General features: G+C 42.9%; 1 protein-coding gene across 2 annotated transcripts; it reads right to left on the bottom strand.

The window, feature by feature from the left end:
* Window positions 1-111: 111 nt before the first annotated feature.
* cUnh14orf180 (chromosome Un C14orf180 homolog) lies at window positions 112-26,074 on the bottom strand. 2 transcript variants are annotated; one of them, XM_080783130.1, is made up of 10 exons: window positions 25,702-26,074; window positions 22,305-22,335; window positions 16,768-16,854; window positions 14,809-14,929; window positions 12,812-12,842; window positions 12,555-12,663; window positions 9,075-9,220; window positions 6,205-6,337; window positions 4,289-4,315; window positions 112-3,677 (listed from the first exon to the last, which is right to left on the bottom strand). In XM_080783130.1, exons 1-10 carry the CDS (start codon window positions 25,852-25,854, stop codon window positions 3,472-3,474), a joined length of 1,044 nt encoding a protein of 347 aa, XP_080639256.1. In that variant the 5' UTR covers window positions 25,855-26,074; the 3' UTR covers window positions 112-3,471. The 2 variants fall into 2 exon arrangements, with proteins under 2 accessions (XP_080639256.1, XP_080639257.1); XM_080783131.1 differs by lacking the exon at window positions 4,289-4,315 and having other exon boundaries at window positions 113-3,677.

Here is a 26,074-nt window from a genome sequence, read left to right as displayed (position 1 = left end):
TCAAGACAATCAGATCAATTGTCTTTATTGTTCCCATTGACTATAAATAGAACCAAAGGGAAATGCTTCATGCTTTCGTTTTAAAAGATAATTGATTTGTTTTTGTTTTGCAACCCAGAACAGTTCGATTCCCTATTTAGCAACACGATTCACTCAGAGGATGCTTAAAATGGCTCGTGTTGTGTTTATGTATGGTTTTATTGCACGGACTAAAAGCATGGCAAATTAATAGGGTGGGTTTTGTAGATGTTATGGTAGGTTTTCTTTTCTTTTTTGGTAGAACACCACATGTTTGTTGATACAGGCTTGCCTGGCAGGCACTACAACATGATGGTGAGCTCTCTGCATGCTGCAGCATCCTATGTGTGCTTCCTCAGTGTTAATACTGATTTTTATAATGTTGAGAAACAGGTATTGGAATTACTTTAATATATTGAACGTCTACTCCGAAATGCTTTAGTGTGATCAAATCAGGGCTTCTCTTACTTTGTACTTTATACTGTAGGAGTGTAGGATACACACCAGTACTGTGTATTGTGATAGGTATCCGGAGAACTCGCCAGATTTCCAACTCGCCGCGGTTTAGTGCATCTTAGTTTTACTTCACCTTAATTTAAATTGCATTGAATTGAGAGAGAGAGAGGATAGTTGTTTAGAGTTTACACAAGATGAAGTAGGAATGCTAAAGTTTAAACACCAAAGTACCGAAACAATGTAATTCATTAGTAAACAATATCCTGAAATCATTGGTACTATCATTAGTATTCACATACCCACCTTTTTATCATTATGACCATTTAATTGCACAAAATAATTTGAACTTTGTAATTGAACTATAATGCAATTTACGCAATTTACGCAATTTTTAATTTACGCAATTTTCAATTTCCGCAATTTCGCAATTTTTCAAAACAAATCAAAAACCGATGGGCTATAACAAATCGTTTTTTCTTTTTTTTTTTTAAGACTCCGCAATTTTTCCGCAACACTCCGCAATTTGCTAATGTTTCTCTGAATTATAATATCTGTGGGTTTGACATACTACACTGATGAAGACAGCATGTTAGCATAACGATGAAGACATTGATGAAGACTTTTGGATGCGGCGAGTTGGAAAACTGGCGAGTTCTCCGGTATCCTTGTGATACACATACTGTATATTAATACCGGCATGTATCTTCCATCCATTCCCCTGTAACACGCACCTCACACACTACCATGCTGATTGACGAAGAAAGCAAGACACTGCCTCATCGACTTTGGTATGTAATGACAGTTTTATTCAAAACAATTCAAATCATAAAAAATGTAGTAACTGAAGCCTAATTTATACTTTGTCGTATGGCTGTGTCTCTCGCCAAGAACAACATTTGCAACTGATAAACGCGATGCAAATGTTGCATCATGAAATGTGCGAACACGTTGCACATTTGTTTTTCAGTTGAAAACCGTTTCTTTTTGCTGAGCGATATGGTCGTATGATGTACAAATTAGCGATAAGAAAACCATCCAGAAAGGCACTTCTTTCAAAGTGTCAAAATGTTTTGACAGCTGTGAAATGCAGCTAATCTAACTTGTGCCTACAGTATACTATACAGGCCATGGTTTGTCTGGATATTGGTTTATTGCTAATGACAATTCAGTCTGACAGTGCAAAGAAAGCCCTCAAAGTATTCTGATGCTATTTTGTTGCTATTATGTGTTCTGTGAAACCTTTTATATAAAGAATTATGTTTTATTGGAAAGTAGGCATTATTGCTGAAACTGAGAGGTATTATTAAGGGTTCGATTTGGAGAAGAAAAAACAGATTTTCTTAACAACTTAAGCCCTATATACATCTTTGTACGACGAATAAATCTACAAGCTCACAGCTATTGCATTGCAACGTGTTGTAAACATGTAGACCATACTAATTCAGCTATTTTTGTATTTAAAACTTTCTTAATTTAATTTAAAAAAAGACAAATTATGACCCATTTTGATAAATATGAAACATAAGAGACAGTCTACATTTCCCAAATGGAAATGTATATACCGGTATGTATAATTCAGTTAGACCAGAAGCAGGGATAAAACATATCCCGTGATAAAAATGAATGACCAGAGGGGGATATGAAAAGCAGATGGGACCATGGTAATGTGCTTCCACACTGAACATTTTTTGTTTGGTAGCTTGGCTATCAGAATTGTATTTGTGACAAACTATATGCAATGGAACTAGAAAACTGGTTCCGTATATGATTTCTGTGTTTGGCCTCATTCTAATAAACTTCCACAAAAAGCATATTCTACTTCTTTCTTCTTTATCATAAAACATTTCATAAGCGACCACCAAATTGTCTAAAGCTTGATGAGCATTTGACATCAAGATTAAAACCGGAATATTGAAAAACCTTAGAAATAGAAATGTAATAGGTAACAAAAAACCTTAACAAAAATTAAATAATGAAAAGATGGGTATTTTTGCTTAATGCACAAATTGCACATATACAGTATAGAAGAATAAATAACATTTAAGGTTATCATTTGTGGCATTTAAAGCAGTTATAAAGATGAACTCTCAAAAGCATTAGCATTCATTCACCTTGAGCATAGACAATAAGGAGAGATAATTCATATTATTGTGCTGAAGAGTTTCTCCTTAGACCAACTAGGAATTTATCATTACTCAGTCAAATCTAGAGTGTTCATTAATTGTAACTCAGACAGTGTACAAATGGAAGTTAATCAACACTCAGGATTTGACATTATACGTACAGTATTCATGGCCAGATGTACCATGGACTACTATGTAACACTTTCTCTCTCTTTTTTGCCATTTAATCATTCAATCTGGCTTGGTGATGTGTCCATATCTCTTGGAACAAAAGTTTTCACATTTGAGCATCTTGAATGTGTTTGGTGCCAATTCAAAGCCAGTCATATCTCTACATTCATTTATGTACAATTACAAGGCTGAATATTGTGATAGTCCTTAGTGTACTGTACCATATATACAGCATTCAGTTTGATTCAGTTCTGTGTCAAATGTGATGTACACATTTAATGAAGTTAAGATGTGTGATAAAATAAATATTTGCATTCCATGGAAACATTCACTCACATACAATAGACTAGTGTCAACTTGAAATACAAAAATAAATAAATCAAATATTTTTTTGTCATTTGGTGAACACAATGGTAACATCCACATTGCATAATGTGCAAAATGTCATGAACTTGGAACAAACGTGGCTTACCCACCACCTAAGTACATACAGGCATGGAAGCTACATATTTCTGGGATTATGCATTGATCCTCATAGCATTATGAGAGCAGTTGCTCTCAACACCACAGATAGTGCAGCAGGGGCCTGCTGAATGGCCGAGGAGGTGTTTGTAGGCCAGTCCGGACACCTTCAAGGACAGTGAAAGAGGAGTCTGAAGAGATTTATATAATGCTCCATGTCTCCCCCTGTGGTCGGTCTCAGTCATTGCATGGTCAGCCATATCCAGCATCCCCACAGAGCCTGTTTCATGTGCAGCAGGTACACGGCCAGTGAGGCCTCCAGCTCCTCACACATTCGCTGTGGGCGTCGGCGGTCCGTGCAGTACATGGCCACGCCCAGAAATGACATCAGCAGGAAGAGGCAGGTGAATAGAGCGAGGTGGGGGCGGGCCGGCGTAGTCTCGTAGGCTGTAACATGAGGCATCTATGTTTCATTTGCCGTTTCATTTAGGCGTGTACTATGCATGTTTCTCCCCATATCCTCTTGGCCCAGTGAAACCAGCACTTTGTAAGTTGCAGAGTTTTACCTGTTACCAGTGGTGGACAGTACTGATTTTTCTCTTTCTTTTTTTCTAAGTTTTAGTGAAAGTCGTAAAAGACTACTCCACTACATTTCAAAGACAAATATTGTATTTTTAACTCCACTATATTTCTAGGAAGTGACCAAATGGACCAAAACGTATAAAAATACAACTCAAGTACAAATTTGACAATCAACTTTCACTTGTAGTTGAGCAATCTTTTACCAGGAGTGTCTATACTTTGACTCAAGTACTGGGGTTGAGTACTTTGTCCACCACTGTGTGTACCCATTGTTAATATGGGAAGTGCTGCCATACAATCTGTGTACTAACAGAATACTGTAAAGTGTAAACACAAAATCCATGCTGTCGGGTAAGAACAATTCCCCACACAGAATGACAAATGTTTCTGTAAATGGATGGACGGGAGAAACAGATCTGTGCGGCTGACACTAGTGCTCATGCAGAAGTTAGTGAGTTTTTTGTAGACAAACTTACCACCTAAACAGTCATAGTATGGAATGTCTGTAAAGCCAACAAAAGAAAGGCCAGTCAGTCAACAGCAGACCAGCCATGATCAGCAGGCAGGCAGGCAGGCAGGCAGGTAGACAGAAATGCAGGCAGGCAGGTAGACAGAAATGCAGGCAGGCAGGCAGGCAGGTAGGTAGACAGAAAGGCAGGCAGGTTGTGGCGCTCCGCGCCTGTAACACTCTCTTACGCGCATGCACGCACGCACATGCACGCACGTCACGCAGACAAATGGACACTCCTACGTCACGTGCCCGGGCGCTACGAGAATGAATGAATGGAACGGGAGCACGCTTGAGGAAGTGAGCTGTTGACACAGAGCTGTCAACTCGGCCGCCCGCTGATCGTGTCCGTTTGTAGCCTACCTCTGGCTTGTGAGAGACAATAGTGCATAGTTTGTAGCCCGCAGTGGGACTAGTCAACACAACACCATCCAAGAAGTGAGTGTTAGTGATTTCCCCGACGGAGCGTGGCTGCTCGTCCGACGCCCGGTTCTCGCTGGCGTCGCTGACAACACTGTGTGGATCACCCCCGATCGTAAGATGAGGAAACGCTAACCGCGTCATCAACTGTCAGTAAGGGATTTAATACACAGCGCTCTGACCGGGACTGTCTGACGTTCGGACTGACATTGTTTTGTTCTTTTATTTGGTTGGGGGAACACTCGGTGAATAAACTGTCGGATACTGGTGCTGCGTGCCTGAACATTGTTTGAGCGTCATATTGATTCACACGTGACGTGACGTGGGAACTGAACATTGAACATTTATTATTTGATTTGGGGTTTGGGTTCACTGTTGAATATACAATACACTGCTCACTTAAATGAAGTCCTCTGTGTGTGCGTGTTTCCTTTATGATTCTGTATGGTATTATTGTGTGTCTACTGTTTGTTCCAGGGGTTGATATATTTATTTAGTGTCAACAGCTCACTTCCTCAAGCGCGCTCCCGTTCCATTCATTCATTCATTCTCGTAGCGCCCGGGCACGTGAGTGTCCATTTGTCTGCGTGACGTGCGTGCATGTGCGTGCGTGCATGAGCGTAGGAGAGTGTTACAGGCGCGGAGCGCCACAAGGTAGACAGAAAGGCAGGCAGGCAGGTAGACAGAAAGGCAGGCAGGCAGGTAGACAGAAAGGCAGGCAGGCAGGCAGGCAGGCAGGCAGACAGACAGACAGACAGACAGACAGACAGACAGACAGACAGACAGACAGACAGACAGACAGACAGACAGACAGACAGACGCTTGCACAGCATACGGTATACAACATCCTTCATAAAGGCTGCATCTTGCATAAACAGACTCCATGCAGTCTCATTTCCATGCATAATTAACCACAGAGAATAAATCAAATGACCATGTTTGTACTTTCAGTCCGGCCTTACATTAACTGCTACAGGCTACACAGTATCCCCAAAGGACAAAAGTTTATGATGCAATCTCTGTGGCTTGTTCATTTTACTGCTACTGTAAGTGCAAGGCAGCTATAGACCCCCTAAAGGTGGATCTTATTTACTATCAAACTCAAATTAATTTGGTTACTGTATGAGTGCAGTTAAATATTTTGCTTATGTCCATATCAGACTAGTGTGAATACTAGTTTTGTACTAGGTTATGTTATCTATACACTGTAAACCAGTGCTTTGTAAAATCGTTAAACAGCTATTTGCTATTGTAAAATAGTGTTAATTCAACTGTGTAATAAACTGCCTCGTAAGGATTGTATACATTTTCTCGGGTACTACAGAGCCCCTCTAGCCCCTGTATGATCCAAATCATACAGGCATATTCCACCAAATGTTTTTGCCATTTTTTACTATTAAAATAGTTCAAATAATCGGTCTACAAGCTCACAACGCCCGCTATGGTTTTTGTCCACATGCTCACCATGTACAGTGGTCTCAGGTTCCCTGAATCGAACCCGCCGCTCGCCTTTCCGTCTGTTGGTGGGTTCTGGGTCGGAACCACAGCTGGGACTTGGCCTCTTTAGTATGGAGGTGGGGACTTTACCATTGGATACCTGGATAGAGGATTATTAAAGCATGTTTCACTGTGAATTCAAACCATACCCCTTTAATAGGAGGGCATGAACGAGGTGACCAGGTTTGCAGCCTTTCCTTTGGCCCAAAGCCTGCATTTGAGTGTTTGGGGAAAGACTTGGAGGCTTGGAGTTATTCAGTCTATACAGTAGGCCTACTCTAAGGATACTTGTGAACCTACAGTATGGTATTGCTTTTGTAATTAATTTTGGCAAGTTTAACAATATGGTTAATGGTTTTATAGGATCCCTCATACATAATGGGAGTGTGGTGTAGTCACTTCCTCATATAGCTGTGCCACTCTGCAAGTGAAGCGAGCAGATGAATAATGGGCACAGACCTTTACATGTTGACAAAAATAAGTCAAACTAGGAGTCAAACACAGTTTCAAAAGCATCTCATTAGGCGCTTTTAACACTGCAGTACAGGTATTTTGGAAGGAATTGGAGGCAGGCACAGCATTGTATTGTAGTATTGGCTGTATTAAACGAGTGTATTTATGACCGTGTGTCCTGTACTTGATATTTCTGCTACTGTTATTGTTCCTTCAGACTGTCATTGTTATATTCTTTTCATATTCATTATTAACATTTATTCTTTCGTCTAATAAACACCTGATCATCTGAGAGACGGGTGCGTAGGGATCAGACATAGGCTAGACATAGGCACACTTGCAAAAGTGCATTATAACTTTTAATCTTTGTAATCTCTTTGTAATCTGTCCTACGTCTGTCTGTCACTAATCTCTCAAGATAGATTCAGAGCTCCAAATTCAAAGAGGGGAAAAAGAAAAAAAAAATTGCAGATGGGGTCCCAGATTGATCTGGCAGTAACTATGTTAATTATCTTGACACTGACACTCTTACATGTACAGTATACTGTATATAATTATTTGCGCAAGTAATGCGATCGGCTGGGTATGTATGTATGACGGTGACCACTGTTCTTGGTGAGGTAACTAAAGTACGTTTCAAGGTTGGTATAAGGTCAATAACAGGTCTAAAGGATTTAGAATAGCAGAGAGCTCTAGGACTCAGAGCAGCAGTCGTACCCAGACAGCAGAGAGCTCTAGGACTCAGAGCAGCAGTCGTACCCAGACAGCAGAGAGCTCTAGGACTCAGAGCAGCAGTCGTACCCAGACAGCAGAGAGCTCTAGGACTCAGAGCAGCAGTCGTACCCAGACAGCAGAGAGCTCTAGGACTCAGAGCAGCAGTCGTACCCAGACAGCAGAGAGCTCTAGGACTCAGAGCAGCAGTCGTACCCAGACAGCAGAGAGCTCCAGGACTCAGAGCAGCAGTCGTACCCAGACAGCAGAGAGCTCTAGGACTCAGAGCAGCAGTCGTACCCAGACAGCAGAGAGCTCTAGGACTCAGAGCAGCAGTCGTACCCAGACAGAGAGCTCTATAGGGACTCAGAGCAGCACTCGTACCCAGACAGCAGCAGAGAGCTTTAGGACTCAGAGCAGCAGTCGTACCACTACCAGCAGTGGTGAGCACACTTCATGGCGTGCCTACTTGTGTGCAAGGCGCAAGTTGGCATCTCGAGAGAGTGCATTTCTAGTTCATATATGGGCCCAGTCTAATATAGGCCTACTCTAAGGAAACTCTAAGGAAACCTACCTAGTATGTTATTGCTTTTGTAATTCATTGTGGCTGAGTGGGAGAAAAATATATATATACATATTGTGTTGGTGAATTAGCAAACCATGACACAGCATAAACACAACTCTTCTTTACTTCCAAACTTAGAGTAAATATAACAGTGCAGCACAATCAAACAGCTATCAGTAAGACATAACAATACAGTATATGGCTAATACAATGGTTTATATGATCCCTCATATGCCTACAGTATAAATGTGGCGTTGTCACTTCCTTATGTAGCCATGAAGGCCAAGGCCACGCAGGCCCCTCTCTCGGTCTTCTGCCCCCTCAACAATCAACACGGTATGTCCTGAGGCCGCAGTCACCTTGATGCCTCGCCCACACTACCCCAGCTGTGCCGTTTTCTCCTCTGCTTTGTTGTTTCCTGTCAATACCGTTTTTAAACAACAGTCTCTTTTTGAGATTCTGAGTTCTTAACTCCCCCTCCCTATAGCCCCTTCTCCAAATTAGTCTGATTAGTGACTGATTAGTCCAGGGCTGTGCGTGCATGAACTTTTGACTCAGGAGAATTGTAAATAAATATAAATATCAATCAATTATTTTGTGGAATAAACAGCTGATATGTCTTGCCTCGTTCATGGCATGCATGGCCCCGAGTAGGCCGGCACCAAATAGGCTGGCGCCGTCCTCGTGTTAATAAACAGAACATGCATTTTCAGGTCAGGATACCAATTGTATCCAGTCAGGAGATAACTTATATACAGGATATTGGATAAACAAGTGAAATTGGTGACAAAGAAATGAGCGGACAAAATTGAAGCTGATAAATTGGTACTCTCTCCTGATTGGATGAATTGGCAACTCACCTCAAAATGTATTGTCTGGGACTAACACTGTTACTGAACAACCATAATATAGACAGAGCTTTAACACCAAAATATATTACCTACACTACACGATTGTGTACTATACTATATTAACTATAATTCATTTTATCCGATTTGTCTATAACAGAGTTGACCAATTTGAAATACTTTTTTTTTGGGGTTTCCTCTCTATACTTGAAATGAACCCGCAACAACGCACGCACTCGCGCACGCAGAAAATAAATTACCTCTTGGTGGTGGTGGGGTTCCTTCCTGTGGCGTACATCTGCACGTTTGTCTCTGTGAGAGTGAGGAAGACAGTTGACGGTGTCTCTGAGGGACTCTGCCGCGGCGAAGCGCTTGGACAGCGCAGACACACACTGACCCAGCGAGTCTACGGAGACAACCATGACCGGACATGAAGTGAAGAACACTGACAACCACACTGAGTCTGCTGAGCGCTTCAGTGACGGACGATAAGGCAAAGTTAAACATGCAAAGCAGGACAGACCATTTGGAGAAAAGACAAGGTTAACTGTGTCATTGCCAGGCAGAGCTCAGTAAATGCAGAGTGGGTTTAGGGAATGTTTAACTCAATTTGTTTGATCTGATTTAATTGTAACATAATGTCGTTAACTGTAATCTTAGCCTTTCTTTAAATAAGTTGTCACTAATGCAAAAGGTATCAACATGTGAGATAGGTTAACAGTGGACTTTGATAGGAGTATATCTAGAGGCACATAGCTGCTAACACAGAAAACAACCCTCAGTTACAACCATGTTTGGGTCAAAAAGGAATCCGTTGTGTATAATACAACATAAAGGTCAGTAAAAGTGCAGACACATTGTACATGGAAGACCTCCACGTGACCATTATGTCCCATGTGCTGTACTCTGACCTTTGCCTTGTTTTGATTCTACCTTCGTCATCTAAAATCAATAACAAGCTTCAAACCATTTGCATACTGTGTATATTCTAAGTACTGTAAGAAACAGAGTAGGTAACTTAACACATTAATACACCGAAAGCATCCGTGTCAGTATTTACCACATCATTTTATACTTTGGCTTTTCAAAAATAGTAGATGTACAAGTTTGTAGATCTGCTTGTGACATTGCATCACATTCTGAACGGAAGCTCCAGAACACTGTTAACAAACATTTAAACTAGACATTGTTAATGTGAAATGAATCAATATTGATCGAGCAACTGCATGGCCTATTTCTAGGTTCTGCACCAGTTCTGTCATGCATGCCTCAGGAGAGAGAGCTAGTATGTAAACTGCAGCATTAGCAGCACTCTGTCCTGTTTCTCTGTACACCTCAAAAGACATGGTGTTAACAATGAGAACTACTGGAACTACTACACCTCACGAAATCTGAGAACAAAAAATTCGTAAAATATCTTAAAATTGTATTTAAGAATGTCTATTTTTAATAAGCAGCAAGATATGCTTTGATTATATTTATATAATGTAAAGACGAAACGGAAGTGGGGAGGACAACATTAAAGTATAAAACATTTCATATTAACACATCGTTATGCACAACACTCTTGGTAATGAATTAGAAAGTGTACCGTAATAAGCTTGGAAATGAGAATCTTTCAAAAACAATTGTGTATAAAGTCTCTTGTAATGGAGCTGAAATTATATCTCAGACAAATGTATCATATTTAGCAAAAATATTGGAACAGTCACTCACTTCTGTTAATCTATCAATCTATCATAAATAAATAAATGCACCCCCTCAAACTCATGTTGGTAGTGATGGATTCAGAAGGATATAGCTCTGAGTAGAAAAACAGAAGCAGCTGCATTATGTACAATATTATAAATGGGTATGCTCTTCAATATTTGTTCTCAGATAAAATGGCCCATACTCAGCATAACTACAGTAAGGGCCAGTGTGCGTTCTTGTAAAATGCCTCGAGTGAATAATGTATGCTACTGTAGCCAAATGTTTTTACACTGCTGCTGTGTGTGTGTGTGTGTGTGTGTGTGTGTGTGTGTGTGTGTGTGTGTGTGTGTGTGTGTGTGTGTGTGTGTGTTGTGGACTAGAGAGCTACTCCTCTACAATGTAGAAGGACTTTTTATGGATTTTTTAATGGAAATGGCGTTATAAATAACAGCGATATATATAACGGGAATACTTTTTTGATAATGGCGTAACTTAACAAGTTAGTTTGCAATTATAGAGCACCGAAGTCTGACGTCACTTTCAGTAGAGGGCGTCAGTCCCCAGGTTCATATATTTGTTTAGTTGCATTGAAATCCCCATTGAGGCGATTTTAGATCGCCTCATGTCACCCCGGCCGCTTCACTCATATGGATATGAAGAATCAACTGACTGAGAGAAAACGCTAATGTTACTGCTGCTGAATTAGTTATATTTTCGCTAGAAGCGACTGTATCATATATGAGTGACTGACTGTTGCAAACGATACAGAGACACCTCCCTAACAATAACGCCGAGACAGCTTGTTTATTTTTGGACCACAACGCTTATAGTAGACGATATTAAGATCACCCCATGTTATTCTCCATAGAGAAATTACTTCCGCGAACCAGGGGAATCGTCGGGATGAGCAAGTTACGTCAGGACTTCGGTGCTCTATAGTAATCTGTTACCTAGATGAACCTAGTTACCAGTTCCACATTTTGCACCATTTCCTGAATGAATGAGCTCTCTCTGTCTCTGGGTTTTATTTGTCGGTAACGCAGAAATAACGCAAAGTTACTTTTATCAGGAGGTAATCTTGTTGCAGTAACCTAACGAAATTACTTTAGAAAGTAACGATGCAACACTGCTTTGGACAATGTTAGAAATACCTGTTAGAAATACCTGTCATTATCCTCTGTATTCGTGTTTTTCTTATAATCCGTAAAATCAATCAATTAAAAGGTGATGTGAAAACACTGCAGACTTCTGATTGCATGTGCCCAGTACCAACATAACTTCCTTTTAAAGTTATGTCAGTATTGTACTTATTATACTGTGCTGTACAATTTGCAGGTTTGCACTCAAAACAGCCTGGGGTGTTTTGAGAGAATCACGAGGGATTTATTTATCACTTATACTCATACAGGTACAAGCAGTGAAATGTTTGAATCAAATCATCTTTGAGTGGAAGTTTGTGCCAGATTGAATTAAATTCCCTCCAGGCCTTTCTGAGATATCACGTTCATGAGATGAAGAGCCTTGCAGAGCCATGGGGCCCATAGGGCAGGATCCTATCCTGTTTCTGTAGCGTGACGTGAAGCTGCTTGATGTACAGGTACACCCCCTGGGCATGACGCTAGTATGTCACAAGCAGACTGAGTGCCAAGCAGGGAGGCACTGGGTCCCATTTTTCAGAGTCTTTGGTATGACAAGGCCGGGGATTGAACCCCGACCTCCCAATATCAGGTCGGACTCGGACTGAGTCGGACACTAACCACAAGGCCACTGAGCTGGTTTCCATTGGGGTACTTCATATCAGATAATAAGTGCTCGGAGCACAGGTCTCAAACATTGGTAGACAGTCAGTCAATTTTAATGGAATCTGTAAATTCAGACTCATAAATCTTGATCAGATGACCCCAGAGATAATGTGTACCGATTATGTGTGAGTTTTGGTCGAAATAACAGGCCAACGGCCATTGTGAAAAATGCAGGGCAGAGGTTCCTCCCAGGCCACGCTGGTAAGCTGGGCTGGTATGTTGACTTTAACACAGATGAGTGTTTACCTGAATACTCCGTTTTGCCAATCTCAGCGTAGACAGTGGCCAACAGCTCCAGGCTCCTGGCTGTTATGGGGTGGTCATTACCAAAGGTTCTCTGGTGGATCTTAGTGGCCTGTGAGACACATTATTATTAATGACTGGAGGTCATTAGGGTGATGTTGAATGTTGAATCTGTTCAAATATCTGAAAAGCTGTTGCACACATGCAGAAGGCAAGATACAGTACAGTATAGTACATAGAGTACAGGCTACAGCACATACCTTTCCACTGTATTCCAAAGCAAGGTGGGGTCTGAAAGAAAAGAAAGATGAGAGGTTTCATTTCCTCTTTGCTCCGTGTGTCTCTGTGGAGTCAAAAACATCTGCTGAAAGGAAAAGCAATCCATCACTCTCATAGGGTTCAATCCAGGTTATGAGATGAAATCTACCTCTGCTCTGGGCACCCTTGTTCAATTTAAACCTCAAATACATCTTTTCAGAAAGGCCCACAAAGGATGACCTTAATTAAGCTCAGTGTTGCATGCTGTATTGTCAGGCAGGCATATCTATTTCAGTGTTTGGGGCAGAGCGGAATGACAAATCGAATCATATGTGTGCTGAGATTAGAGTGGGATGAGACTGCTGGCATTAGACCTGCTTTATGGAGGAAGTGGAAACCATCTCTCTCTGCCAGAACCAACTGTCCCAATTGCCTCCAGGGAGAATTACACAAAGGCATGGCGCTTACAGGTTTGTTTACTAGACTGTGCCCCACCAGCACCAGCCCTCTGCTCTTTGGGGTTAAGCTAGGTGAACACACTAGTATTGTAATGTGGCACGTTTAACAGGCACCAGCTGTTCTTCTCATATCTCCCGGCATGCAGGCAGTGCCAGCCAGGGACATTCACCACCCTCACGTGTCGGTGTGTGTATGGATGTAGAGCTGTTTAGTGTGACAGATGTCAGCATCACTGCTCCAAAACTACACTTGTCTTCAATTAGTAATGGCCAGGTGTTGGTTTACACTGCTTCAGAAGGTCCTCAGAGGACATCCGATCGTCAGAGACAGAGAAGCCCTTCGCCAGCCCAAAGGACTTCCTACCACATTACTGAGAGGACTACAACTTCCTGTCCATAAGAGGTTTGACTGCGGGCATAGAGGCATTAGCAATAATTAGCAACCACCGCAACTCTTATATTCCCCTCTCTAGGAAATTAAAGAGCCGTAGCAAATTCTGGCTTAGTCCTTATTTACCCAGAAACCCAAGACTCTGGGTACAGTCATGCACCCTCAGTACATCTCATTCAAGTTTAACTAGATTTCATGCCTTGACGAATGACCGTACCCGACCGGAACGCTCCACTCGTGCAACCTTCCGCCCTCCACCACCCTTTCAGGCAATCAGGTGGATACAAAAAAGTGTGTGCATGTGCATATGGCCTAACAAAGTAGTCCTGCAACAGGAGACACCAGATCCAGTTAATGTGTTCTGCAGGCAACACTCGAAACTCAAATAGTGCACGGTGTCTTTTTTCTCCACCTCAACAAGGAAATTCAACTCTGCCTTTTTCACATGGTGACCAGAAATCAAACACTTGGTATGGGAGTCTCTCTGCGTGTGTTTGTGTGTGTGTGTGTGTGTGTGTGTGTGTGTGTGTGTGTGTGTGTGTGTGTGTGTGTGTGTGTGTACACGTGTGTGTGTACACGTGTGTGTGTGCATGCATACATGAATCAAGAATCACTACTTATACAGCAGGTACAAGCAGCGAAATGCTATTGTGGCGAAGTCTGCAAAATACTGTGCTAATACAACATACAATAAAAACAACAATAGTAAAGATTAAGATAAAGTTGCTTCTGACAAGGTTTGTGAGTACATACATACTAGGTGTACCCATTTGTGTGTGTGTGTGTGTGTGTGTATGTTTTTTAAAGCTAAAATTCTTTAAAAACAAACTCCTCCAGTCTTCAAACAAGACAGAAAGGTATGAACAGCAGTCCACTGTTTATTTTGCCTACAACTAAACAAAATCATACATAATAAATAATAATAATTCTCTATCTATGGGCTCCTTTATTTATCTCTAATGTATGTCCAAAAATATCAGAAAATAAGAGTCACACTGAATAAGACACATGCAATACAATGCTACCATTAGTTCCCTTTAAACTTTGTAATGACAAACCCAATACGCCTCTATAATAAAGATTTTGTTTCATTTTAAATGATGACCGTAAACAAGCAGAACACTGTGCAAACACATCAGTTGGTTCCTACCTTTTGCTCATGATGCAGAGCTGTGCCAGACGTTCCAGGTTCTGGGCCTGAGACGCCTGCTCCGACTGTTCCTCTGGGGTGGTCCATCCCGCCGAGCCCAGCGTGGCCTCCTCGTGAGGCCCTGTTACACACACGCAGGGCATGGAGTCACAGTAAAAAAGCAAACCTTATCTCTCTGTCTATACTACCATGTTTGAGGGGGAAAACAGGAAGGGAAAAAAGGTAATCTGCCCCGATTGGCAGAGCTGTGTGGTGATGCAAGTAAAGCCTGGACAGCAGAGCAGGGCCAACTGAGGACCGGAGACAAGAGGATATGGGAGTCAAACAGCCCACTTACCACGCCCACTAGAACTGTGGCACGTATGCACGCACGGCGTCGCACGCACACACACACACACACACACACACACACACACAGCAACCACAGCCCATCAGGTGAGAGTGGACCAGGCTAATTACTCTGGTCACGCCCACCCACACACAACACAACAGACTTATAACACACTGCACACAAAGAGAACTATTTATGTCCTCATTCAAGCCTGCTGGTAAACAATAGAAATAGTATAAAGCAGACAGATGCTGGTGCCAAAGACACTGCACAGTGAAATTATCTGTATCAATGTTGTAATATATTGAACTGTTGTAATATATTATTGGAGGTTTGACCTGTCCTCCAGCCCTGCACTTAAATATACTGATTAATTAGCTATAGCTCTGAGTAAGCATGTAGAATATGATTGTGGCGCCATGTGCTGTTTTATCAGGAGACTACAGGATCAAATTGCTGAGGTACAACTCATCTGACATAACTGTAATCATCAGATAATGGGCTTGCCTTCACCAGCATACTGGTAGAATTAATCAGTATATTTCATTGCGGGACTGCGGGTATTGGGATGCAGTCTACAAATATAACCAAATTGACCCCTACAGGTCCATTTTGATTACATTTGTACACTCAAGTTAAATTCAGGAATGTACAGTGTGGCTGGCTGGTGAGCGAGCAGGATGCCAGCGTCCTGGGCACTTCCTCAGGAGACGACCAGCATTCGATCCAAGGGAGTAGTGCTGAATCAGGGGCTTCGGTGTTCCGTGGTGCCATACAGCGGCTAATGATATAACACCGAGAACAGCCATTTGTCTTCCACTACGTCTGTCTCCTAACTCCTCCACACCGGCCCACGCAAGAGCGGGCTGCTGCTGCCTCAGCAGCAGACGGAGGGAGAGCAAGAGCCAGCCGTCTGGAGAGGCATGCAGCAGCAGCAGGTGATGAATGGCTGGCTGCTTGCTCAGAGCTCTGCCAGATTTACAGCAAATAAAGAACGGAGGTCAAAGCGGAGCTCCGTTTTGCTCGCGGTGGAAACGGCAGTGCTTTTCGCACCAACAACGGCATTGTAATCTACACTCTGTTGTATACGAGACCATCTGGCGTCTTGTTAACTCGGGTTACGTAAAGTCAGACGTGGGCAGCTTTGTTTTAGCAACACCCTAGGTCAACATTTATACAGTATAAATTTATATATTCATTATTCACACATGGGAATTGGCCGATACAAGCACATCAGATCAGCTGTTAATCTTTTAGCAGCAGAAACAATGGTTGTTAAGTGAGCAGGGAGTGTATTCCTTAACGTCCCAGACCTGCTGATTCCAAACAACCAGCAATTAAACTCCCCACCCTAGTTATGTAATAGAAGGTAGACTATATGCTGTGCTGTTATGGTCTGTTATTAAATATATCCCTAGTACATTTTCTGATGAGACCGTATTGTGCCAACACTGAATATCCCTGCCTGCCTGTCTGTTTTTATTGTTCCTCTCCATCTAGAATCTAGACAGAGAGGAACAATAAAAGAATAACCAGATCCAAGTTCAACCTATTACAGACTTATAGATTCTGTACTGTGTGCTCTCCATAAGCATCCGTTACGGTAGAAAACATGGTAGCGTACTTGCCTGTGCTGCCCTGAAGGGCGGTGAGCTCAATCAGTGCCACCTCGTAGAACATTTTCTCAGCCTGGATGAACTGCAGGGCTTTCTCATCTGTTTATATTATGGGTGAAGGATCAGTGTCACTTTTCAGTTAGTTGTTGTTAGCACAAACAGACCTGTTGCCAGGCTTGTCATTATTACAATGTTTTATTGTTCTAGGTGTAAAACAGAAATGCAAGCTTTCAATGTCAGTGACTGTTGGGTCCCAAATCTTGATATATGGATTTTGAAATAAAAAGGTTTAGCATGAAAGCTAATACATGTATGTGAATAAACTAATGGAGAGTCAAAACTCTATGGTCACCGGGCCGTACACACACTATCGGTAGCCTAGAAGTTCGGGGTTCAGTGACTTACTAAAGGACAATTTTATTTAAGATTAAGCCGGGATGAGCCAGGGCTGAAACCTGGAACCTTTTACCTTCTACCCCTGAGCCACAGCCACCTACATTGTATGTGTAACTGTTCCCTTGGTGGGTTTTTCAGGGGTGTCAAGTCTAGTTTATATTTCTAACCAGTATGATAAAGATGAAGATCATTTGGACGCAATATTCACAAACACTGAATGAGTAAATAAAGTCCTTCTGTTATTGATGGTCAATAGAGCAACTGATGGGTTTGTGATCACACCAGTATTGTTTCTAGCTTAAGGAGAGAGCTGTCCACATTCAATTAGCATTAGAAAAGCATTCATTGTATGTAATAATAATGTGATTATGAATCCAATTTACAAGATACATTCTGAAATGGATTCGTTTTTTTTCTTTTTTTGGATTTATCTCTATTTCAAATGCAACTATTTTGCAGTGTTCCACCCCATTATTTTCCATAAAAGGATACAGCTTTTCAAAGGCACTAAAAATAGAGCTATTGTTTATTGTCACAAAGGCATTCCGCAAACTGAGAACACCTCCCGCTGTAAAGTGACACCATTTAGACTTGACAGGTGAACTTAAAGACCATTGGCACAGACAATAGGCTTAAAATAAACACTACTTACCTACTTAACGGCACATGTAAAGGCAAGTAAATTCTATCTTTAGTCAAGTGAAAACCATAACAGCTGGGTTCTCTCATCTTGCCACCTTTTAATGAGGTCTCAACTGTACAGTGCTTTGGGACGACACCTGTTGTCGTCCAAAAGCACTGTACAGTTGAAACAGGGCTGTAGCTGACATTTTGGTTGCCCTACTCACAACTATCTCCTGTCCAAAACACACAATAACTCCTCTCCCACCGAGAGGTGTTAATATATTTTCAGTCATACAGACTCCATTTGACACAAATCAACACCAATCCTAGCCTGTTTGTCCAAAACATATATCTGCTCTCCACGTTGCCACTTCGCCTCCTAATTTTAGTAACAAATCTATTGTTGTAGATTGTGAGAAAGGGATGTCGGAAAGCCAGTCAGTTTACTCACAGCACAGCACAGCACAGCACAGCACAGCACAGCACAGCACAGCGTCATTCCTGTCACCTGTGGGTTGAGCTGCTTTTTTTTTTTTATATATATTTCTTATCCCACGATTTTGTAACCCATTTTTCACCCCTGTGCCAATCATCTACTGTGATCCTGGGCTCTACACACCCTCCGCCAACCTGGGGAAAGCAACGGACTTAACTCATGCTCCCTTCATGCCTGAGTGTCCAAGTTGCTCCTTTACACCTGACAGGGGGGAGTTTCCCTGGTTGGACGTAGCGCGTGGAAGGAACACGTTATTCCAACCAGTTCCTTTCCCCTCCATCAGGCGCCCCGGCTGGCCAGGGGGAGGCAGTTTAGAGACCAGGATATCTACCCTAGGGGACACAGGGAGAACATGAAAACTCCACACAGAAAGGCCCTTTCGCCAACCCCGCCTTCGGGTATGGGCACTGATGACGCGGAGGAGGAAACACGCCGCCAGCACCCACAGTGCCCCGAGCGGGAATCGAACCCAGGACCTTCTAGCTGTGAGGCGACAGCACTACCAACTGTGCCACCGTGCCCCCTTGGGTTGAGCTGCTTAACGACGACACTGTCTGTCACTGTCTGTCTGAACACATCAACATACCTGCACATTTGCAAGTGATGCATCATGCTGGAGCCTCTCTAAAACCCTCTGAAACCCTCTCTGTTTCCTTCATTTTATTTCCTTCTCTTGTAACCGGCGGGGATGTGCTTTTGTTTCAAAACAAAATAATGTTGACAGTATACCAGACTGTGGAGACGGGAGAGAGAGGGAGGGGCAACTACAGCTGTGTCAGAGCAGAGCACCGTGGTGTAGTGGAGGCACGCAACTGTCTTACGCAAGTAGCGTTGCAGGAGGAACACGTGAAAAAAAAGAAAAGGGGGGTTTTCTGCTGCTCATTGTGTTGCCCCTGGCGACTTGTTGCCCTACGCACTATGCGTATTGCGCGTACCCTTAGCGACGCGCCTGAGTTGAAACCTCATTAAAAGCAACAGTACAAAAGAGACAGACTCTTCCAGTAGAGCAACAGACCTACCTTGAGCGAATGAAAAGAATGACAAACCTTGCAAAAAAGATAAACGTGTATTAACCTTGTTAAAAGGTGTTGCTGCTGGTGGGTAATACCAAACAGTAGAGCCATAAAGGCAGAGGGATGCTGAATGACTATTGATAGCTAATGGCAATGGCCATATGACACGTGGCCATTTTGTTTTTACGTCATATGCAAGCAGTGAGAAATATTCAACCTCAATTACTGAGGGATATAAACTGTTGATCTGTACAATTGAACAGGTGGGCACATATCATTGATATACAATACATACAATTTAAGATTTGACAGGCAGATCTGGTGCAATAGCTCAGCATATTTCATATATAGCCCAATCTGGGAACCCATTCTGTAAAAGTTGTGTTTGTCTCTTGGGGCACCACCTACTGTTAGTAGAAATTACATGTAAGATGTAGCCAGATGATCGAGCTTTAGAACACAGCCTCTAACCTACAATAGGCCTACTGCTTTGAAAACCAATCCACCCTTAAGTAGGCATGTAACGATATATCGTATATAGATATATATCGATATTATATCCCAATGATATGTATCGACAACAAAACAATACACTATTTATACAGAGTTATTTTGAGCAAATCCTCCTGAGGGAGTAATTGTAGTATCATTAGAAATGCACTAAATCTGTGTCAGCGCCAGCGGCTAGGAGCAATCAGTGTCTGGGGAGAGTCACCTGGCAGCAAGGTGAGTATATGAACAGAACTACTGTATACAGAGGATTAGAAACAACAGCAATCAAAGGTCAGAACAGAGAAGAGGTGCTTCAGCTGTCTAGTGGCTACTTGGATAATTTTAGCCTGTCGTCAAAACAACAACAAAGGCAATCAGCTACTGTAATCTTTCTTTTATTTGAGATCAAAGTCGAATTGACAGATCAATGTACTGCCCATGAAACAGACATCAATAAACACTCACAGCCAAGTGTGAGAGCCTTTTTGGCTCAGGACAAAGGTCACCTCAAGATACTGCCAATTCTGATAGCAGCCCTGCAGACTTTAAGCCATAATGACACATCCAATATTAGCCTCACTCAATGTGTTCATGTGGATCAAAGCCAGGCGTCAGCACAAGGTATGATTACACCCACCACCAGGTCATGTGAATTTCTCACTTAAAACCTATATATACTTCATCGACCATAGTCTATAATAGGCATGCACCTTCCCCCCCCCCCCCCTCCCCCTTTGTCACATTTGCAGATATTTTCTGTATAATGTTTATCCCGGAATAAGGATGCTAGGGTTAAACTACCCTGGGATCAATACCATTTTCGGGTTTCTGGTCCGGTAGGAGCTTTACATCATCAGCAACGACCGGAACCTCAGCTTCCCATCATGCACCGGCTGTAACCCAACATGCATTGCACTGCATGGAGGCGGACAGACGGACGGACAGACTTAGGTCACATTCTCACCTAATACTTCGGTAGGTATGGGCGGGGAAATTGGGATTCTTGCATATTTAATTTGCTGCGGTTTGCCTTCACACCGTCATCCGCAGCATTAAACTAACTGATTCGCATTATGTGGAGTACAAAAACAATGCAACACCAACCAGAACGCACCACCGGAACCACAGTGTTTATTTTTTTCCCTTGTTTCTACGTCAGGTTTGGGTTAAACCCAAACACACCAGCAATACAATGATGAAACACTTAGCCAGCTTTAGTTATACAATCTCAGTTCCTGTGAGACTCCCAAATTCCCATCCATTTGTCTAATGTTACAGCACACTGACCTTTAACCCGTCTCCCTAGACGACAGTCACAAAGGCCACAACATAACTGGCCAAGCTCGTCTTTTGCTCATGAGAACTGTTGTCGACAATACAATGAAACGTCTTGATCATGTTATTTCAGTGTTTGCTCGTCTAAACGTAATGAATAAATAATGGTTTAGGAATAATTTCTTAAACCTGAATGATGTTCAGGTTTAACATAAACATAAACTCTTCATGAAATCTAATTTACATGAAGACAATGCGATTTTCTGTGAATATTTATACATTTTTATAAAATACATTCTTTAAATTCGACTTCTCTACTTCCACTGACCCTCAAAATGTAATACATCCATTCTGTAGCGTGCAGTTAATTTAAAATTTAAATTTTATGACTGTAACATTACACTAAAAGTGAAAGAATGTAACATGGTACTTTACAACACTCATACAACGCCACCGGTGACATGACATGACACCATTCCATCATTTACTATTCATAATGTCACTGTCAGAAGACATAATCTATAGCCATGATAAACGGGGATCTTCAGTTGATAGGTCCTCACTCTGAGAGAGAGAGGCACACAACAGTCTATTGATGAAGTGAAGCCTAGCAAATCGACCTGTTTTGGGAGATATGGGTAGTGAAGGGCATAGTCTCAACGAGGTAGATAACATGAGCTGGCGCGTAAAGTGTTGCAGCAGTGTCTCAGTATCGGGGACCAGCGACACGGGGGTTATATAACCTGAAACATGACACCCCACTATTCGCTCCATGGTGCCCTACACTACACTGCTTGGTCCATCCAAGCAATGCCAAGGCGATGCCAAATGAAGGCAGCACATTATACAGGTTAATGAGAGCTCGCACCGGCGCAGTGCAGCACAGAGATAAGGGCTCTCGAATCCTCTTAAGAGATATAGGCACACAGCTTGAGAGAGACACACACACACACACACACACACACACACACACACACACACACACACACACACACACACAGAGAGAGTTTGCCCTTTTTTCTATTAGGTTCCACACCACTCACTTTGTGTTGGCATTTACCATGCCTGCTCCTACTGACGATGCTTTCAACGTTAGCCTCAGTGAAAGAGACTTGTAATTCTAGAGTTGGCCTGGTTTGCTAGCACTCACAGGCCTCAGGGGAGGCTGAAAGCAAAAGTGTAGAAAATGCTCACATGAAGAATAATAGCGATAAAGTGTACCTCTACTCCCTTAGTTAGATAGAAAAGGATACAATTCTTTTCTGTGATGAAGAGTTCCGCAATCTGTAAATCACATAAAAACAGACATGCATATGGGAAAAATGTTTAATAATTCATTTCCAGCATCGTTCTCAATCCTGTACTGTACAGTATAATATTGATGTTGACGGGCAGAAACCATGCCAGAAACCTGCCAGAATGCACAGCAGGCTACACATCTGCTGCTATACTGTATGCTCACGAACCTTTATACCTTATCTCAGGTACTATGTGTAAATATGTAGATATGTAAATATGTAGATCATTGTTAGTTTTTCTTCTTCTTCCCTTTTTTTGCCAGGTGCTTGAAAAGCGCCTGGACTACATTTGCTACATTTGACTACATTTGAGTGGCGACTTTAAGGACGACCTAGTCATGATTGGCTGCCTCCTAAGCCAATGCTAGTCTGAACGGCATAAAAACCCATACTCTGATCACCGCAATGCGGGACGAGACCTGGCAACAGAAGCTAATAGTATGATGAGCTAACTGGAGCCAGAGGACAACCATAAAAGACAGTGATTGAACCAATAAAAGAATGTCAGAAACGAACGAAAAACGGGTGCTACAAGAGCTTGTTGCACCTGGCAGTCATGCCTGACGCCAGGGCTCCACCGGACGCGTTGCGTCTCCGACGCGTCGCATCCTGCTCGCGTCATGACAACGTCAATGTCACGCTAGAGGTGCTCCACCGCGGGCTTTTGAAAACTGCGAGTCAGCAACATTCTTTTATTTATTATGGGTACGTGCGTGCGTCAAAAAACTAACCGGGGCAATTTTTGAGTCACTGAACGCAGCACAACGCAACGCAACGCGGGCAGTGGAGCCACCCTCCATTGATTAAAAGGGCACATTCCCGATGCTGACGGAGACGCGACGCTAACGCGACGCGGACGCGCCCGGGGGAGCCCTGGCGTAAGAGTCATTCTTTCTATGGAAATAACAATACGATAGAACTCGCATGAAAACAAATTTCACCCACTTTTTTACTTGTGTAAACCTGTGGTAATCATGACCTATGACAATATTGATTCTGATTCTGGTTCAGTATTGAACAAAAGTGTGAAAATAGCCAATCTACAGTACAAGCCATGATTTTCAGGCCTGTTTTAAAATATGCTAGTGATCAGCATTTTTTGATGGAAGGATCGATTATATTAAATTAGATCAGCCATTTCAGCATCTTGTAAGTAAGCACCCCTGGGAAACAATGGTTCCAGAGCCATGTGGCCCATAGGTCAGAAGCCTATCTCCTGTTTCTGTAGTGTGAGGCAGCGTGACAAGTACACCCCCTGGACATGATGCTAGTCACGTTGCAGGGAATACCCCAATCTAATCCTTGATGCCGAGTGTGTGCCAAGCAGGGAGGCACTGGGTACCATCTAATCCTTGATGCTGAGTGGGTGCCAAGCAGGGAGGCACTGGGTACCATCTAATCCTTGATGCTGAGTGGGTGCCAAGCAGGGAGGCACTGGGTACCATCTAATCCTTGATGCTGAGTGGGTGCCAAGCAGGGAGGCACTGGGTACCATCTAATCCTTGATGCTGAGTGGGTGCCAAGCAGGGAGGCACTGGGTACCATCTAATCCTTGATGCTGAGTGGGTGCCAAGCAGGGAGGCACTGGGTACCATCTAATCCTTGATGCTGAGTGTGTGCCAAGCAGGGAGGCACTGGGTACCATCTAATCCTTGATGCTGAGTGTGTGCCAAGCAGGGAGGCACTGGGTACCATCTAATCCTTGATGCTGAGTGTGTGCCAAGCAGGGAGGCACTGGGTACCATCTAATCCTTGATGCTGAGTGGGTGCCAAGCAGGGAGGCACTGGGTACCATCTAATCCTTGATGCTGAGTGGGTGCCAAGCAGGGAGGCACTGGGTAGCATTTTTATAGTCTTTGAAAACACCGACCTGCCAATTTCAGGGAGGACACTATCGATACTATCTTGTACATTTGCTAATTTCGCAAATTATTCTGTACTATTGCCTATATAACAACGTGCCCAAAATAGGGATGACAGGTTAAAAGTGGTTAAGTCTGTGTGTGGATTTTTGCGAACGCAGTGAGCACTTACTATGAGACCTAGCAGATCATGTCTGTGTGTCTGTCTGTCTGTCCCGCTATCCAAATATGGAGTGTGTTGCATCAGCAATCACTCAGCTCCATATATGGGCACAAAAGGGGCCAGGTCCACTCAGCTCCATATATGGGCACAAAAGGGGCCAGTGATTTGTTTGTTGTGGACCTGGCCCCTTTTGTGCCCATATATGGAGCTGAGTGCGTTCGCTTCCCGCGTTCGCGCGTCTTACTCGTATAAATATTTAACCTATGAAAATCATTATAAAAGGAGCGTGTGACAAAATAATAATTGGAAACATTGGAACACTTGACAAGTAACGGTTTTGAACATACAATACAAGGTTTCTACCTGACAGCAATGATACAGTATGTGTGAAGCCATTAGCAGGCAAAGCAAACCTAAGCTTTCTTCCTCTCTCCCTGGGGTCTAGTCAACATCATGCCATGCATTCCACTACTCTGACGTACTGTAAAGGCTATGTTTTGATTTGGGATATTTCTGCAGAGGCTTTTAAATAGTAATTACAACAACGTAGCCGTTGCAAAATACCAGCAGCAATAAAATGAACTAAACCTATACAGTATGGCCTAACATGGAAATGCCGTATATACATTCATGGCCATGACATCATACCATAAAACAAAGCTATATAAGTCCGCAACACGGCAAGTCTCCAATGAGCATGGATACTATTTATGAATGTTGTGAAGTGGTTGCCATCAATGGGACAGTGGTGCATATTGGATAGCTCATTTAGCAGTGATGCATAGATCACACTACCAGTCACACACATGCAACTCTGAGGCTCAAATGAGCAGAGCTCTATATGAACAACCTGCATTGTGTTGAAACTGTATGTCACATTTGACATTGATGTTAGAGGTTGAACGTATAATCTGTGCTTTTCATTCTCTATACAATATGTGCTAAATGATGTCACATTCAATGAGTAACGCTGAGTTAACAAATGTGCAATACATTTGTTGCATTTGTATAGCGTCTTTCTCTGTGCTGTACAAGGTGCATTACATTCACCCATTCATCAAATGAGCAAATGTGTACAATTCCAATGTATTGCACATGTGTGATGGATAACTACATGTATGACATGTATATTGTATGGTAGTGTGTGTGTGTGTTGTGTGTTGTGTGTTGTGTGTGTGTGTGTGTGGTGTGGTGTGGTGTGGTGTGGTGTGGTGTGGTGTGGTGTGTGTGGTGTGTGTGTGTGTGTGTGTGTGTGTGTGTGGGGGGGGGGGGTATGTGTGTGTGTGTGGGGGGGGGGGTATGTGTGTGTGTATTGCTGCCGGCTCACCTGGTGAAGACAATTGGGCAGAGAGGTGAAGCTCTGCACATGGGTGAGTCCCAGCAGGGAGCTGAGGAAGCAGTGGAGAGAGGCCTGATGCTCCCCCTGCTGCTGAAGCTGCTGTCCCAGCTCAAACAGGCCCTCCCTCCCCCCGCCTAGCATCCCCAGTCCCAACCAGAGGCAGCGCTGCCTCCCATCGGAGCTCCGCCGGGCCGAGGACAAGCGTTCCTCTCACCTCGCCACTCCGCTGAAGCGCCGCAGGCGGGGTGGGAAACACAGAGAGAGACAGAGAACAAGAGAGAGATTAACAGAATCCGTGGCTCACACGTGTGTGCAACCGAACACAGACGAGGAGGAGAAGTGCACAAAGCGCCGCTCTTCG

Source organism: Protomyctophum bolini, assembly GCF_963924005.1.
Source record: "Protomyctophum bolini genome assembly, chromosome: 15".
In the NCBI taxonomy this organism is placed as follows: domain Eukaryota; kingdom Metazoa; phylum Chordata; class Actinopteri; order Myctophiformes; family Myctophidae; genus Protomyctophum; species Protomyctophum bolini.
This window is presented reverse-complemented; position numbering and strand designations above follow the sequence as displayed.